The sequence below is a fragment of the Zeus faber genome, assembly GCF_960531495.2.
Source record: "Zeus faber genome assembly, chromosome: 18".
Taxonomy (NCBI): Eukaryota; Metazoa; Chordata; class Actinopteri; order Zeiformes; family Zeidae; genus Zeus; species Zeus faber.
Genome location: NC_137210.1, coordinates 21929900 through 21948075, shown reverse-complemented (window position 1 = coordinate 21948075; position 18176 = coordinate 21929900). Strand labels below are relative to the sequence as shown.

General features: G+C 47.7%; 1 protein-coding gene across 1 annotated transcript; it reads right to left on the bottom strand.

Annotated features, from left to right (window-relative positions):
• Window positions 1-1210: 1210 nt before the first annotated feature.
• On the bottom strand, window positions 1211-14957 carry LOC307243932 (ly6/PLAUR domain-containing protein 1-like; the record flags this gene model as incomplete). The annotated part of the gene is made up of 4 exons (XM_080018901.1): window positions 1211-1455; window positions 13149-13283; window positions 14661-14723; window positions 14831-14957. The coding sequence occupies 4 exons, from the start codon at window positions 14955-14957 to the stop codon at window positions 1211-1213; spliced, it is 570 nt and encodes a 189-aa protein (XP_079875027.1).
• Between the last annotated feature and the right edge of the window lie 3219 nt (window positions 14958-18176).

The following is an 18176-nucleotide window of genomic DNA, read 5'->3' as shown; positions in this document are numbered from 1 at the left end:
CCACACCTGCAATTTCAGATTATGCAACAACTAAACTAAAATATCAGCGATCGCCAATTTTACTCGACAATTAGGAGGGCTGACCTAAAGGTACACATATACAGCACATATCCATAGTCAGACATTCAGGTGCATGCTTCCTGTACTACAACTTTACTATCACTGCACTGTGCCTCCACCTGCAAGTCAATCGATGTGGAAAATTCTCACTTTTTCCCCTTTTCAGCCGTCGCAAGGTGCAAAAAAAAAAAAAAAAAAAGATTGCGGACGTAATGGTTTCGAAAGGATCAGCATCACAACATCTTTTACTACTCTATCTACGGCACAACATCTTAGAAGAGACGGCAGCAAAGTAAAAACAGAGAAGTGACGTCGGCAAGTCATCATGCTAGTGTGCACATTTCTGCAGATCTTACGGTGAATGTAACTTTCATCACAGTACATTATGCACATTATTAGGAATCAAGGTCGTCGGCAGAATCGATGGTTTCTGAATTCTCAGTTGTTTTTTTTTGTTTGTTTGTTTTTTTACCAAAACAATGATAGATTCGGGCAGATGACCTTTGTTAACTTAATCAAACAGCACATTTTACACAACCGCCTTCAATATTTTTGAAATACAGTATACAGGCATATGTGGTACTCAAGCATTGTGGCATGACTTCAGCGGGATGAGCTCGGTGGTGATCGTTTCCGCAAATGTCGTTCCCTCACGGGCCCCCTCCCCGTTGGCCTCCCAGTTCCTGTCCCAGTTCAACACGGGGCCGAGGGCAAAAAGCGCCTCGGCCCTCTTCAGTCCTGATGAGGCAGCCGGACGCTCCGGCACGTCGTTCCGAGTCTGTTCCGTCTGCAGGGCGGCGTCCTCCACTTCACCTTCCCCCGCCGCTTCCTCACCGCTGTTCACACATCTGATGATGAAATCTCTAAGTACCGTTTTCATTCAGTCAACCTCTTCGGAAGGCCTTTGGACAAAAAGCTGCGATGGAAATTCAGCGAGCCTCTGTGGCAGCAGCAAATGCAATTATATACCCCCCACCCCGCCCCGCCCCTGCCCCGCCCCACCCCGCCAACCCTCCCATCCTCCACTGCTTGTTTAACCATATGCATTTTAATATGTCTCAGTAAATACATTACCCGTCCCCCTCCTTCCCCAGAATCTCTCCACGTGTACTTTCGGAAAGCGCGTCGGCCTCGGAGTCTAATGGTTCTGTCAGCAAAGGGCAGAGGAAATTAGGCCGAGCACCAGGAGAGGGAGCGCAGAGGAGCCCCCCTTGTCCAGGTCCGGCGCGGCGGAGGGCGGGGGTCGCTTCTTCTGTCGCGGGGGTCCGTTGCACAGCGGCGTGTTGCAGCAGCTGATGCACACCGAGTTGAGCTTGCTGGTGCAGAACTGCTGGTACCCCGAGGATGCGATGAGACAGGCTCCTGACGAGGCGCAGGACTTGCGGTAGTGTATCCCTGCGCAGAAGAAAAATGAACACGTTTAGGGTTTTGCCCGCGGTGCAGCGGGAGGTGGTTGGTGCACAAGTGTTGGGGACAGATGGGTAAAGCGATGAGTGGTATCGAAGAGAATTGAGGGATTCCGTTTTAAAATTCTATTGAGGAGGTTTAAGTTTCTCGCATTATACGTCCTTTTATCTAGGGAGAGACGGCTGGCATATTTAAAAAGCCATCAGCAGAAGAAAGCCGATACCACATGGTGCAGATGAATAGTTTAATATCTATTTGGCTTTCATTGTGCGGAGTACTTAAACTGCAGATTAGCTCTCCAGATTAATTTTGTAACTCAGAGAGAAAGGAAAATGTGCTGTATTTAATGTCCCATCTACTTTTACTTTTCTTTCTTCCTTTTGCCATTGAAGCACCAGCTTTGCACAGATATGCACATTTTTTAAAAGGGAAGTTATCGAGTTATGTAAAACGGTTAAAATCACCCAAGATTTACTTCAATTTTCTTTGCATTTCATACCACAGTCCTCAAAAAAAGCCTTCCCCAATTCAGTGTCGGTGCAGGACGTGACTAGGCCGTTCCTTTGAGTTTTGAAAACTTGTGCCCCTCCAAAGTGATGTATCTCAATCAAATAAGCTACGGTCTACGCCTACATCCAATAATACACAGGACCTGATGTTATATCCCTTGCGCCGACGATAAGGGGGCTCCACACAGAATCCCATTCTAGCCAGACACTCGTCTGGGGAGTGAAGCTCGAGCACTGGCATCATAAATCTCCGTGAAGCAGCTCCGTTGGCCGCCGACCTGCCACAGCCGCCGCCACTTGCCAGCGCCGGCGTTTCACTCAGGTTAGAAGGCGGGCGCCCTCTATCGCCGACGTTTTGCACCCCCAGCAGAAAGAATTTCCGACACGAGGTAAAACGCTTAAATTGTTTGGGTCTTCAAAGCGACAGGACTTTCCCCAAAACCCTCGCAGGGTTCCGCTGTTCCCCTCCTCCCCAACGAGCTCCAAACGTAATGTAAGGGGCACGACAGCAACAGCAAAAAAAAAAAAGAAACTGCGATAATCCTTCCCTGCCTCACAAGTGCTATGAATGCCACCGGGGTTACCAAAAAATGTCAAGTAATCAGATCTTAACAAAGTCTGAAATGTTTTATTCCCCATCGCGTCGGGGCCCGAAGATTCAAACCTGAGTCATCCGTGTTCGTGGCTCCGATCAGCAGAGCTGTCACCTAAAAGCAACACGTGTGCCCTTTTCGTTGGAAGCTGAAATGTATTTTAATGTAAACAGCATTCTGTATTACCTATAGGGAGAATGTTTCACACGATCCAACTGTAAAGCTTGCCGTTGTCCTGAAAAAGGCGATTGCCGACCCTGAAGAAATGCAACCTTGAATGCATCGATTGAAAACTGTTATTTTCTGCCAAATCCGAAAAATAAGTTTTCACGTCCGCACTTTTGATTTCCGCAGCTTAACTGAAATTATTCTGCAGCTCTGCCAACCACTTCTTCTGAAACAAAAACGCAGAAATCATGAATATTATAACCTTAAAGGCCAATGAAGATGTCTTGGAAAGACGTTTCAATAAAGTTAATCAACATGTTAATATCAGTAGATTAGCAGCCTTTAAACCGCCGTTTCTTGCAGGAATACATTAGCACCGAGGGAATTCAGTGGGAACTTAATTTGCTTGAATTTTGCTTTTTTCCCCCTCCTCACTACAATAAACGTGTTGCCGCATGATTTTCATGGCGTCAACATAATTATTTTTTATTAATTCTCGGTGGTTCAACGAAAACCAGAAACCACTGAACCCCTGTTTGACACTCTGATCACAGTCATCCGTGGTTTCCTGGTTTCTGCGTCAATTATTGTGGCGATGACGGGGCACTTGAGTACTTTAACACAGTATTAAAAGCTATTATTTCCCTCCTTGCTTTTTGGTGCACTCATTTTTATACGAGGATCCGCAGAGCGCAAACACACATCCCACCCTGACCCTCTAAGAGCTGGAAGCGCCGGTGGAGAGGCTTCGAAAAAACAAAAAACCAAAAGTCCGCTCGCAACGTGCGCTCAAATCTGACCGCAGTGCAAAACAGGCCGCAAATAGACCCGACGTGTCCGAACGGCTGAACGTCCGGACGTCGTGCCGGGGCTGCCGCGGTGCAGGAGTTCAGACGCCGGCTCATCCTTGTAAACACCCGAAGCTGTCGCGCGCAGGTGAATACTTAAGCGGAGCCGACACTGTCACCGCGCCGTGTGCCAACAAAATACAATCGCTGTGGCCTGACAAACAACAACAACAACAACAACAAAAAAACAAAAACGCACAAAGAGGGAAAAACAAATCTAGTTCCCAAGTGCAGTTCCCAAAGTGCAAGAACGAGACGGAGTGAGCCGCCCGTACGCCTGTGCCGAGCGCCGCGGCGAGGCCAAAAAGGACCAGAGCTCTCAGGGCTTTTTTGAAGTGATGGCGTTGCACGCGACGCGGGGAGGGGAGGGAAACCGATAGCAAAGCCGCCGAGGGGCCGGCACGCGGGGGTCAAGGCTGTTTCCCCAGAACGCAAGACGTTCGCGACTCGCAGAAAGTCTATAACGTGATTACAACTTTTTCTCGTAACCTGTCTATACTAGAGTTGGGGAGATCACAGTGAAACTACGACCCAAACAGTCATTCTCATGCATTCTCTTAAGCTCGCCAATGTCAACCGGTGAAATGTGAAGCGGGACCCCTCGAAGGACCCAGCGTTGAGAATCGCTGCCCGATACGGCTGACCCGACGGTGGGAAAACAATTCATTTTTTCGTGCGTATAAAACGTCTAGACCGCCGTTAATGAGTTTATGGCCCAATTGGTTCATTACATCTTATTTCATCAGCTTATTTGTTCAGGAGCCCCAAACAAATCGCCCCGGCGTCGCGCCCCTCTCGCGGTTCTCACGGGACGGCGCCGGACCGACGGCTTTTCCCGTGCGGGGACGAGTCGCAAATTTTCCCGCAAATATCACCGCGATAAATCTCCGGGGGGGGGGGGTGATTCATATTGCGTGAAGCGCTATAAAGATGCCCGACGCATATGGAGATTTCACATCGCACGCCGTATATTTCTCGGTGGAGAAAACTCGAACCGTCAGCACTCAGATCAACATTTCCCCGTCAAGGTAGTTTATGATGATCGATCGCAAAAAAAAAAAAAAAAAGCTGAAAAAACGTCAAATTCGTTGTCCAGCGCGCCAAGGAAATGCGCCGTGGCAAGAATTAGATTATGAGATCTACAAGAAAGCGCCCGCGGAGTTCAAGGGGATTTGTTTGGAGACGCCAACCGATGATAATGTCGCTGTGCGAGCGTTAATACCTCTCTCTTAATATATGTATCGCTTGAATGTGGTGTATCGTATTTTCAGTGTTTGATGCTGTACGAGATCTCATGCACCAGGAATACCTTGGCGTGAAAGATTCTATTTTCTTTCTGCAGAACCCCACAAATGTCCGCGATACAGGGGGAAACTCCCCCGGGGCCCGTTATCCCCCTTTACCGTCTTCCTGTGTGGGATTTATATCCCTCTATTTCAACCCTGATAAAGCACTGAAATGAGATGACATTTAGCACTCCAGCACAAGGTAAAGACGCCATCAGGCTGCTTGGATCTTATTGCCAATAAAATGGACTGAATGCACTTTTTCTCATAAAAGCTGAAATATATTATAGTTATATATGTTGAGTAACTATCTATCTATCTATCTATCTGTCTGTCTCTGTCTGTCTGTCTGTCTGTCTGTCTGTCTGTCTGTCTGTCTGTCTATTCATCCATCCATCCATCAATCCAATTCTCTGTAGGTCTGTCTGTCTGTCTGCCAGTCTATCTATCTGTTTATCTATCTATCTATCTGTCTGTCTGTCTATCTATTCATCCATCCATCCAATTCTCTGTCTGTCTGTCGGTCGGTCTGTCTGTCTGTCTGTCTGTCTATCCATCCATCCATCCATCTATCCAATTCTCTGTCTGTCTGTCTGTCTGTCTGTCTGTCTATCCGTCCATCCATCCATCCATCCATCTGTCTGTCTCTCTGTCTATCTTTCATTTAATTGGAATGTGGTAATCGATCAACATCATGATTGGTCCTTCTATTTGAAAAACATCTGTACGTGTTAAACAAATGTAAAGAAGTGAGGCGTCTGGAAGGTTTGAGGTGAATAGGTCACTGAGCTCCCAAAAATGAGATATAGTGGGGTAATAATATTAACGTATGTCACTTCGAAAGTTACACGGAGAAAGTCAACTTTAGAGTGTGTACATTGGAGGCCCAGCGAGGAGAGAAGCGAAAATGTTTAGATTTATGGCAAGACAGAAGCTGAGCTGACACCTATGGATTGGAACCAGATGTGGTATGTTATCTCCGACTTTGTTCTCTCCTGGGCGGTCCGTGGCAAGTCCAGTTTGATGCTGATTTGTGTTATAAAACAATTATTTTAATCAAGTCAGCGTCAGCGGAGACTCCTTCTTCATCAACAACATCAAAATCATCCAGAAACTACAGAGGAAACAGTCAACCATCTGAAATGACATTAAAGCAGCACTATGTAACACTACCATGTCACGCCACTGTCTTAAAACTCGGCCCGTTGTCAGAAAATCATTTGTTTTACCGGACAAATTTGAACCTTCGGGCCGCTTCAGAGAGCACTCAGTCCACGGTTCCAACGGCGCTTCCCTCCCCGCGGGGATCGCCCCCCTGCTACCGGTGCGGGGACCAGATGTGCTCGGCCTGTCAGATCGGCTCGCTCGCTCACTCGCACGCGCGAGTCAGTGAGGGAGACAAGCCCTGTGGCGCAATGAGAGTGAGGGAAGCTGATGTGCGGGCGCCAGGCGCACCACTGGCCCGTCTCTCCTCGGGGAGGTGAAGCGGCTACGTTTCATATGAGCATTGACCGGCAAGTTTATAATTAATTTTTTTAATCAATTTTACCAGGCAAAAGAAAAAAAACGTAATTACCTGAGCCAAACATCAAGGAAGTGACATTGTGCCGTAAAGTGTAACGTACTTTTCCTGCGGTTTTAGAAACCGAACTCAGAAGTTACGTAGTGCAAGAACAGGGGTTCAAGGGGGCGGGTGGGAATGAAAGAGGTGCCATTCTCCATATTACAATTCAGTGTACCATGAAATTATTCTGAACGTGTGATTTTACAGTAATAAAAAAAGTTACATCATGTTGCTTTAAGAACAAAGAGCAAATACAGTCAATGATATGTTTTTTAGGAACACTTTCAACATGCATAATGAAATGATGAGATTAAATGTTTTAGTTTAGGGTCTTACAACCTTCATAAAACCACACCCTTTCAAATAATCAACCAAATAAAATGCTAATTTTTTAAGGTCACCATGGTGACAACTGCCTAAAACCCTTCATCCGACTATTTAAGTGAACTGTGAATGTAAACTACTGCGACGGCGTACACTTTCATTTCCCCCTCTCCCGATACAGCAAATTAGCTTTCATGAATAGTAATAGCTAATTTAGATAAGCAGCCAAATCAGGGAGGCGTTGTGGAGCGTGGTCTGTCCTACTGTCTGTGACGTGCTCCGAAAACTATTGAATGGGAAGGACAGGATGACCTGGAAACGCTGGAGCCCGGAATGAATCAGCACGAACACACTCCCACTCACTGGCGACCAGTGGATGAAAAGTGACACATGCCCTTAAAACGCCGGCTTGGGAGAATATTTGTGTTCCCAGGCCCCTATATGCATATTGAAAAAGTGGCTTGTCTTAAAACATGCTACAAATTGTAATTGCTTGTTGGAGGGTTCAATTTAAAAACCTTCATTTCAGATGTTCCTATTACTGAATAGACCTTTATTTTTGTTCTCTGTACTGAATCAGTATGAGCATCTTTGGAAGCGGAAAAGTACCATCACATTATGCATTTTAAATATACCAGCGCAGTGGCGTGGCCCGTAGCATTTTTGGGGCAGGGGCAAAAATCTCAAAAAAGGACACGAACACCTGAAGCACGACTTCCCTGCAATCTGCTGCAGCTCCAAGAGGGGAGACAATGACCTTGAGCCTAAAATGACCTTTCTACGGTCAACCCGGACGTTCCTCCCAATGGACGGCAGCATACACGGCGGCAGCGTTACCATCTGAGAGCCTTCTCTCGTCGGGGCACATTAGGTGGAGACAACCTCCCTCATTAAGGCCCGGGAGCTCAAAGAGATAAGCCGCTGGAAGCTGAGGACTTTGATTCGGTAAAGTGCGGGGCTTGGTGCCAAGTAATCTTTTCAAAGGCGCCCCCCCCCCCCCCCCCCCCCCCCCGAGGGTGTGTTTAAAAGCGCCCCGGGGACCAAAGGCCGAGCTCGAAGGTGAACTGTTGGCACGATGTTTCAGACGCTGCCTTCCAGCGCTGCCGTCGCAGGTTCGAGTTCTGATCGGAGGAGACGACCAAGGTCATTAAGACTCTGGGGCTCAAAGAGATAAGCCGAGGGGTTTGAGGCCGAGTGCGACGCCCCGAGGGCGCGTCTAAAAACCCCCCCCGGAGACCAGAGTTTGCCCGCGAAGGCGACCCGGTGGCTCGACGGTGTCCGCGGCTCCGAAACACACGCGTGGATGTCAGGAGGTTGGCCGGTTCGACTCCCCTCTGTCCCGGCAAGCTGGATCGCAACAACAGCAAATCCCATCTGCGGTGGGTCTGGGGGGGAGGTGTCGGGGTGAGTCGGTGCCCCCTGACCTCTGGGAATGATAACGCTCGGGGTGTTTCTGAGTGAAAGACCTGTGCGGCGGACGTTGTACAGCTACGGGTGACGTTTCAGGCGCGGCCAGTACGGTTTCACAGAAAGCTGAAACACCCCACGTCGTCTGAAGATGACAATCCAACATTAATGCTGAGCGCATGCGCTTTAGATTTATGACAGGAATGTGTGCGGGACATCCTTCAGGCACAGCATACGTGCCGGTAACACATCATCTGTAATACACCCTCAGCAGAAGATGGGAAAATGAGTATAACTCACAGCGAAATTGCTTTTCTAGAACAACAGTCAATTCCGAAGCCTTTTTCCCTCAGATAACCCCCCGGCGTCATCATTCCTGGACGGGCGCCAAAGACCCCACCGGACCCACCGCGGCGGGATTTAATGCGGTTCCGATCCGGCCCGCCCTCCTGACACCCACGGACGTGTTCGGCGAGCGCAACAACACCGCCATGCCACCGGGTCTCCGGGGACTTCCAACCCTTTCAGAAGCTCACTCCTCGTTGAACACTGAAGTCCTCCCACGGCGGCTCACGTCTTTGAGCCACAGGGTGTTATGAAGCTTGCTCATCCCCGATGGTTTGATTAGAGGAACGGGACGTGGGTGAGAAAAGTCAGGACCTGAACCTGCGACGGCAGCATCTGAACCATCATGCCACCATGTCCCAGATACAGACATTATTCTTCTTTTTCTATGGAGGGAGCATAGGATTGAGGGACCAATGTGCTGTCGGCAACATAGGGTGGAACCCTGGTAGATTAGATCAGTGCTTTGTGTCGATAGTCGCGCATAACAAAACACATTGCTCAGACTGAAGACAATTTAAAAAACTTTGGCCGATATTTTTGTCGGCATTTGCACAATATGTTCAGTGTTGACAGCCAATCGTCAACGTTGAGCTACCGAAGTCCTTATATCACAATGAATCCCTTTCAGAAAGAGTAACTTTCACAACTATTGGACATTTTCTCGTAGCGATAAAAACCTATTAACGACGCAAATGGAAGATATTTCTCGGCGAACCGCCTCCCGGGCGTCCCTGCCCTCGCCGAGATGGTATTTACAGTATATCGCCAGCTCCACCGCCGGCAGACGACTCGCTAACGCTTGATATTCACGCTACCCTTTCAAAGGAATCTGAAGGGAATGGCTTCGCTTATTTGTCTTCTGAGCATAAGCCCCCACTCGCCGCGCCGCATCTCAGCACACTCCTATAATAACACACCTTCAGCGCCGGCGCGAATCGCGGTGCCGTGCGCCCGTGCACCTGCGTTGACAGACTATGACTGTGACATGTTTATCTCCAACCATCTCAGTGTTTACCTCACGAGTTCCGGGGAGTGGCCCCCGGGGGGGGGGGGTTTCGGCGGCGATTGACACTTTATCACAGGGATCTCAGTGTTGAGAAGCCGACTTTCGGCGCGCGTAATGACGTTTTTTTTTTTTTTTCTTTACTCAGCGAGGAATTTCTCCAGTTACATATCAACAGCTGAGCGGCCACCGGTGGAACGTCCGTGTTTTCGGAAGGTGAAATTCCACGACGGGATTTGGAGTCAACCGTGCGGGTTTGCATGCATGGGTGGCGCAGAAAACCTGGCAGGACCTTTCCTTTCTGAACCTGGAATTCTCCACCTCTGCAAACGGCATACGGGAATTTGTCTTCACACTGAACAATTTATGGGACTTTCGCGATATGACTTCTCATGTCATCCGACAATTCATTTATGAAGCTCTACCCGGTTAACTTTTTTCTTTTTGGACAAACATCTAATTGAGCCCTATCATAGACACAATGTTGTGTTCCTACTGTGAAGAGAATCCAAAAATCATTTTTTTTCGGCAAACAAAAATTGCTACCAATGTTTAGAAGTTATTACGTAAGATATTTCATAACTATCTGAAACGTCAATCCCTGATAGTGCAGCCACCTGTGTTTCGCAACAACGAATTTATTCAAACCCGGGGCCCACGTGAATTGATATAATGACAACGGCTGTATTCATAGCTATATCCCTGATGGCATTATGTTGTTGTGCGTGATTACTTTCAATTATTTATCTTCTCTGTGAAATGGCCTCTGAGAAAATAAAGGGCAGCCAATTCCACATCTTTAATGACAGAGTGTTTACGCTGGGGAGAGAGAGAGAGAGAGAGAGAGAGAGAGAGAGAGAGAGAGAGAGAGAGAGAGAGAGAGAGAGAGAGAGAGAGGCAGTTCTTAGTCTCCGGGGTCCATCAGTTACCTCCCACGCTACCCTGCCCTTAAACGAAAAGACAGTGGATGTTCAAATAATTGGAGGCCGGCCAAGAAGAAGCAGCAGCATCACCTGCGAGGGTCTCTCTTCGGCCAAAAGAATCTCCACACAATCAGAGCGGAATGATGACGGCAGTGATAGGAAAGTCATTGAGATAAGGAGCCTGGCACTGTAATGGCCTTGGTTTGAAAGAGACGAGGGAGGGGCTGTGTGTGTGCATGTGTGTGTGTGTGCGTGTGTGTGTGCGTGCGTGCGTGCGTGCGTGTGTGTGTGCGCGTGTGCGTGCCTGTTTTACCTACCCCCCCGTTCTGCCAGCCACTTTGCCAGTCATACAGCATGAAAATCTGGGCAGAAGACGGATTGGAGGACCCCTCAGGGCGGAGGGAAACTAATCCCCCGATTGGGGAGGGGGAAAGAAATAACGCGACCGGAGATGCACTCCAGAGCTGCTCCGTCTTTTATACGGGGAACATCTGGAGCCACGCGCCCAATCAAGCGCTCACAGCGGCGATCGCAGGGCCAGCGCGCTGAGGGAACGAGTCAAACCGCGGGCTTTGTGATTGTGCTCCTAACGACCTTAACCCCCCCCCCCCCCCCCTCCCGAAAACGATGATTTGTTTGTGCGGTTGTCGGCACATCTCTTCCAGACGTTGATACGGGGAGGCCGGTTAAAATTTTCACGCCCTCCCTTTCCCTGGCGGAGGTGCGGTGATGATAATGCCGGGAGATAAAGGCACGGGTGGACACGGGGCATCCATGCGGAAATTTTCTTATTAAACAACTGTCGACACCGCGGTGCACGGCCCGGGCCTCAGTATTGGGAACCACACGTCATAGTCCCAAAGACAGCGGCTGATTGCTTTTGTGCCGCCGCTGGGAGGGAAAATAAAAAAAATAAAAAAGGGGGAAAAAGAAAGATGACCCCTAAATCCAGCGGGTGCGATAACAAAGCCCAGCGCAGGGGTGTGAAGAGTGACCTGCTGCGGCTGATGGCGAAAGGCGCAGGCAACAGGCACCAAGCGCACGGGTTGGGGCGAAAACACGTGAAAGATGGCCCCGCCCCGCCCCGCCCGCCTCCCCCCTCCGCCCGCCTCCTTCGCGTGTGCAGCGGGAAGACGTTGAAGTCGCGCCGCGTTCCAAACTCAGGTTTGCGTGGCGCGGCGATGAACGCCTAAAAACACCCGCGTGCGTCCTCGCCGCCCCGGACTGCAGATTGATGCGGGATTCCCATTCCCGGCAAGGACGTGGGCACAACGACAAAAGGAAAACCCCAAGGAGAATCCCAAAACACAGGCTCATGTCTCGAGTGTTTGGTTTTCATAAGTGGCGCCGTGCCACACTTGTCGCCGCCGTTTGGGGGTGTTTCCACCAGCTCCTTCCCTTCCAAAATCCCACTGAAGCCCTGGTTCAACATTGGGCGTACAAACTTGCTATATTGTTTTCGGAATCATTTGTTACAAATATTAACTGTGCGTGTGAGGAGAAAATCACGGGAAACAATAATCCGTGACTAACCTGCTCAGAGTGCAAAACATTTTGCAAAGTTCAGGGTCATTTGCATATCAACCTAAAAAACTGATTATCTCTGCTTCTTATTTTCAGCGACACTATATGAAATAGGGATTTCCATAATAATTTTCGAATTAATACCTCTATCTTGTTTGTGCAGTTTGAATATGGACAAATGTAGGGACACCCGCCCGGCCCTCGCCATTCTGCCGCTCTACGCAATCAAAGAGAGTGTCCGTTACGCACGGTCCGTTACCCACGGTGCTTCTCTTATTGCGTTCAATGTCCTCATTGAATGGAGTAAAATGAAATAGCCTCCATGTAAAATAAAAGATCACAGCTTTTGGGGACGCACAGTGGAGCGCAGTTCGCGGCCGCCCCATCGCCAGCGCGCCGACAGAACCGGCCCCCTTGGGGCCACTGGGCCCCGGTGCAGTTGAACCGGTTGCACTTTTGATATTTACGCCACTGCACCCTGGGTTTCCTTCGCTCAAAAAATGATCCAACCCTCTATCACCATTGAATGAGTGAAGCTGGGGTTATTGCTTAAGGGAGGGGAAATGTCACACAGTTGCCCATCAATGTTGCCCGACAATGACGTTTTTGGATTTGAAACTACATTTCAACTTGGAATTGCAAACCTCGCGGAAAGGGACAGGTGAGCCATTGTGTCTAGCTATTAACAGCTCCACAGGTGGAATACACGGTGATATACTCTCCACAGCTCTATAGGCGACTGGGAAACATGCAGTCTCACTGTTTTTCCGCTCAAAGTGAGATGAACTTTCCAGGTCGCCTGCGGAGAGCAGCCTGAGGCTCGGCTGCGGTGCCTTTGTGATTGAAAACCACAACCGTGAAGAATGGGTTACAGTTGGAAGACGACAATAACCTGAAGTGCACAAACTCTGCTCCCTGCGTGTTATGAAAATATCTGGGACCTCAAATTGCTATATAGAGGACATTTTACATCGACCAGATACCCTCTTCATGTGGAGAAAAAAACCTCTCCGGTGAAAGGAAATTTAATTTATGTAACTCTACTCCTCTGAAAAACACACACCCGTGCACTAAAAAACTTTGAGAAATCAAATTTTGTTAAAAAATGATATCCTTACTTCCATCGACAACATTTGGCACAGACAGCGCACAACACTGTGGTTGGACGCAGAGATCCCACTTACCGTCCTCCTTCACCAGAACCTCCTTCTGGCACATGTCCTGCACGTTGACGGTGCAGTTGACGATGTATTCTGGGGTCGAGCAGTCGTTGTGCGTCATCTCCTCACATTGGTAGCACTGGATCTGCAGGGCCTGCCCTGGAATGCATGGAAAATCAATACTCCCAGCGAACAGTGTTGAGGAACGGTTTGAGGAGCGTGACAAAGAGTTCAAGGTGTCGTCTCGGCGTCCAAATTCCCCGGATCCTCAATCCGATCGAGCATCTGCGGGATGTGCTGGAACAACAAGCCCGATCCATTTGGTCCCCGCCTTGCATCCAATATATATGTATACTGTATATAGATCAGTATATTGTCTCTGTTTGCTGTATCTCTCTACATCTCTCACTCTCGGTAAACCAGCATGTAGGGAAAAAAAAGAGATTGGAGTCACCGAGTCAGAAAAGTTCAGCATTAAAGTCTAAGAAAGAGTTTCTGGGGCTTTATTTGAGTTCAGACTTATTCATCACTTCTTCAGAATGTCAAACCTCCTTCAACACCCACTTACTACAACAAGCTGTGAGTGGCGTATTCATTTTTGCATTGCAAGGTGGTTTGTTTGCTGATTTACGTTACAAAACTACTATTAAACCTATCTACAGATGACATTGCACGATAAAGTTACGTCTTCGTCCTCAGATCTTTTTTGCTGGTAACAGTTGGAAAGGAAATGAAAGGCATGATTCATTATTTATCATTATCCTACATCTGGCTTGCGGAATTAGTGTGTCGAAACATAACAGTGTTTAACATATCTCAATTAGCCAGCACATTTGAATATACAGTTTCGATTTTCAATTTTTCTATTATCGCACAGAAAACATCTGCATATTGTCATAATTTAAATAATTTAAAAATAGGTACTACATTGATTTTATTTTTTTAAATAAAATAAACCAGATTACAGAAACAGATACAAGAAATCTAAAAAATAATCTATGATCATTATGTTTCGGAAATACAGTGTTGTACTTCATACATTTAGTGCCAGGAGGAATTAAAGATATTTAAGGAACATACCATCAGGTTAGGAACGAAATGTGGATTTTAAAGACTATTTCGCACAAGGTCCTCTGATCTGATTTGTACCGTGGAAATAGAATTAAAGCTGCATTATACTGCTCCCAGCTTCCTCAAGTTTTCGGACATTATTTGTGTGCTCGGTCTTAATTCTTAAAAAACGAATTCCCGCGCGTTAGATGTCCACAGAGTTGATCACACTCGAACACACTTGTGAACTTAACCAAGCTGATATCGAGTCTTATTTCAATTTCATTTCTTACTTGCTTCCAATATCCGTCCGGCTCGAAATGGTCAACCTTTAACAAACTCTATAACCCACACCAACTGTCTGAAACCAAACTTAATTGGGGCACTTCAGCCGTTTTACGCGCGGGAGCCGTGTGGTGCCACGACGCACCGTCTCCCGAGCAGCAGAGCGCCGCAGCTATTGCAATAAAGAAGCCGGGAACCTACCTGCATCTAGGCAGAGGAAGAGCAGAGCTGTGGCGGTGAACAGCCGCATCCTCCGTCTGGTGCCTTGATGGAGAGAATCACGAAACCTGAACGTCATGTGGGTCCGGGGCGCGGAGGCAGAACGGCCAGGAGCGCGTCATGGTGGAGCTGCGGCGGGGAGCGCACCGCACTGAGGAGCGCGCTGCGAGGTGCGCGGTGTGGGATGACGATGATGATGGTGGTGATGATGATGGTGATGATGGCGATGATGGCGATGATGCCTCTGCTGCGGGAGGTGAAGCCTACATTCTGTACCATGTGACCTGAGCTGAAGCAGTCCACTGCTTTTTAAGGTATAACTTGCCATTTCTAAAATATGTAGTGATGCACTTTAATCAACCTTCCCCTGACAATCAAATTGTCAGGGGAAGGTTGATTAAAGTGGTAATCCGTAAGATTATTCAGTTGTAAAAAAACAAAAACAAAAAAAATACATATTTGATACAACATATTCTGTTTTTAGCTTGCAATTTTTAAGGAACAGCCATCATGTCTGTGCTCCTCGATATGCTGTTTCCATTATTTATGGCGGGGTCCACCTTTATTAGATTAGATTAGATTCAACTAATTGTCATTGCACCGAGTACAAGTGGTGAGGCGACGAAATGCATTTCTCTGCATTTTACCCATCCTAGTCACTGACGTATCTAAGAGCAGTGGGCTGCCATAAAGCGGCGTCCGGGGAGCAGTTAGGGGGTTAAGTGTCTTGCTCAAAAACGCATCAGCACGCTAACAGCAGGAGCCAGGAATCGAAAATCTTCCGATTACTAGACGACCCGCTCTACCTCCACTAATAACCACTGCCCTCATTATGGCAAGAATGCACGGATCGAGCATTCACAGGACGTTAGAGGCAGCGTGGTGAAGTCAGTAAGCTGTCGATACGGAGGAACACTCATTACAGAATGGCAACCTAGGGTGATAAAATATCCGCACCATCTCAAGCGTCCATGAAAGAAACACTAATCAGTCGATCCGGAGGACCCAAACTTTGGAGAGAAGAAAATGACCGTCTTGGGGCATAGACGAGGGCAAAGCTGGATGTTGGAAGGAAACAGCGCTGCAGTTTTAAGTGGAATTCCAGGACGACTGTAATCCACCCACAGACAAAAACACATACAATTTAATGGATTTACACTTTAACCCTGTTTCAGCGTCTGGTCTTTACTCTCCGCAATCCAGACAGGGACAATTTGAAATTCTCACACACTATCTCAAACCTTATCAAACACACATTTCTGTCAACAATCTTCTCACCAGAAGCAATTGCCCAATTGATGAAATCACTAAAGAATTTCAAAGTCCAAAATTTGACATGAAATTCAAAAGGAAAAGTATAATATGAAGGTGTTCATATGGTGTGTGTGTGTGTGTGTGTGTGTGTGTGTGTGTGTGTGTGTGTGTGTGTGTGTGTGTGTGTGTGTGTGTGTATGTGTGTGTGTGTGCGTGCGTGCGTGTGCGTGTGCGTGTGTGTGTGTTTGTGTCTGTGTCATTGTGTTTTCTAAAGCCCCTTGCCAACATGGAATTAAAGCCGTTAATCCACTGGCCATATTCCATATTGGCGTAACGTGGGAACACGATCTGGTGTGGATGTTCCGCTAAGCCCTTCCATAAATTTCCCCACCCTCGACCATTTCATGGAAAAATGCCGGTACAGCTGGAAGCGTGTGGGAATGGAAGCAGAAACATTGCAGGGGCAAGCACCTAAAGCAGGCATGGAGCCGAATACGAATACCGACAAAGCACAAATAGTGGGTTTCTCCGAATATTTTTAAAAAAGATTTGAAGAAGATTTGCCTTCGGGAGGAACAACAAAAAGACAATCCAAACCGTAACGCTAACCCGCAGAGACGGGAAACTGGAACACGACCGCTCTCTACGGACACGGGTCTTTTTATTCTTAAATAGTGTTCCTTTTTAAAGTGCCACTCCCTAGACGCGTCTTGTGGAGTTAGGTGTGCGGTTGCGGGGACATCGGGCACAAGCGCCGGTCTGAGCCGGGGTAAAAAATGAAGAACAAAAAAAAAAAAAAGATTTGGATTGTACGTCTGTTCCCGACAGATTGTCCAAGCAATGGCATCTACGCTGGACGTAATTTTATCAACTCAAAACCTGTTACGAAATGTCTCCGTGACAGTCATCATGTGGGAACAGACTCCCTACGGAACTTCTCCGTAAAGGAGGCTGATGCCGGAACGATACCTACTGCCTTTACCGGATGATTTATATCCAGCGGTGTTAGGGCTTCCAGGTGGGAGAGGGGCTTCAGAGAGAGAGAGATCCATTATTTATTTTCATTTCCGAGAGGTAATCAATAAACAGCGCCAACTCGGTCCCCCTGTGCAGCGGCTGAACAGAAGTTTTACTTTGTGAAGTTCGACCCCAAATTGTTTCCCAGTACATGATGGAGATGAGTTTGCTTATGATGGGGTGTATGATACGGACGAAGATAACGGGGAGTGGAAAAGCTATTTCCCTCGTTCTTATCGATGGATCCGAGTGTGAGGGCCCCTGCAGGCGGTTGTTGCTGCGGGACGCGCCCCCCATCCGCGCGCCCACCTATGTCACTTCCTGTCACTGACTCTAAGTCAGCCTCAGACTAAACGGGGAGGAGTTTAGGAAAGTCACGCTGGACTAGTCCGAACCATCCGTAAATCAGATCGGGGAACACGTAAAGAAGCACAATTTAAGGCAATTTAATTTAAAGTTAAACCATAAGTCATGCCGCAAAAATGGACTAAAAATCCGTCACAAATGGCCGGTTGATAAGGCTCTGGACAGAAAAGCGTTTCTAAAAGGCTTTTGAAAAGCTAATAGCGCTCTCTCCACGACATTTAGGGGGAAACCGACTGGATTCTCTTTCACGGATTCAAAAAATGGATTAGCCCCCCCCCCCCCCCGCCCAGAATTGTACACCGTGGGCTAATATTTAATGTGAGGTTGGAGCCCGTTGAAGCCCTCGCCGAACCCCATCCCTTCGTAACCAGGACTCCTGCTGTTGGGCGCTGACACCGTATCAACCTGTTCTTTTCACAGCCCAAACTAATTTGAGCCGTGTATGGCTGACTGCACCTGCCAGCACAGCGCCGCATGAGGAGGAAGACAATTACAGCCCAGAATTAAAATGAGACGGGTGCAAAAAAAGAAAAAAAAAGAGAGGGAGAGGGAGAGAGGCTCCGCGTTAGGGTTTCGCTGTCGTCGAGTCGTCTGATGACGAGGGGTTCGTGACACATTTTTTTTTTTTTTTGTACTTTTTAAGTTTTCATTTATTCACCGGTAAATCGTGGTTATTTATCGGTCACCAGCCGCACTCGAGGCAACTGCCAAGAAGTTTTTTGCGACCCGCTGGGTTAATAGCTTGTTTTAAAAGTGGCTAATTAACAAATTAACATCCGATATTTATTTAAATCCAGGCCTTGGCAGGGGTTTCAATTAGCTCGTAGTCTTTTGAGGTTTAATGAATTTGGATAATGGTCT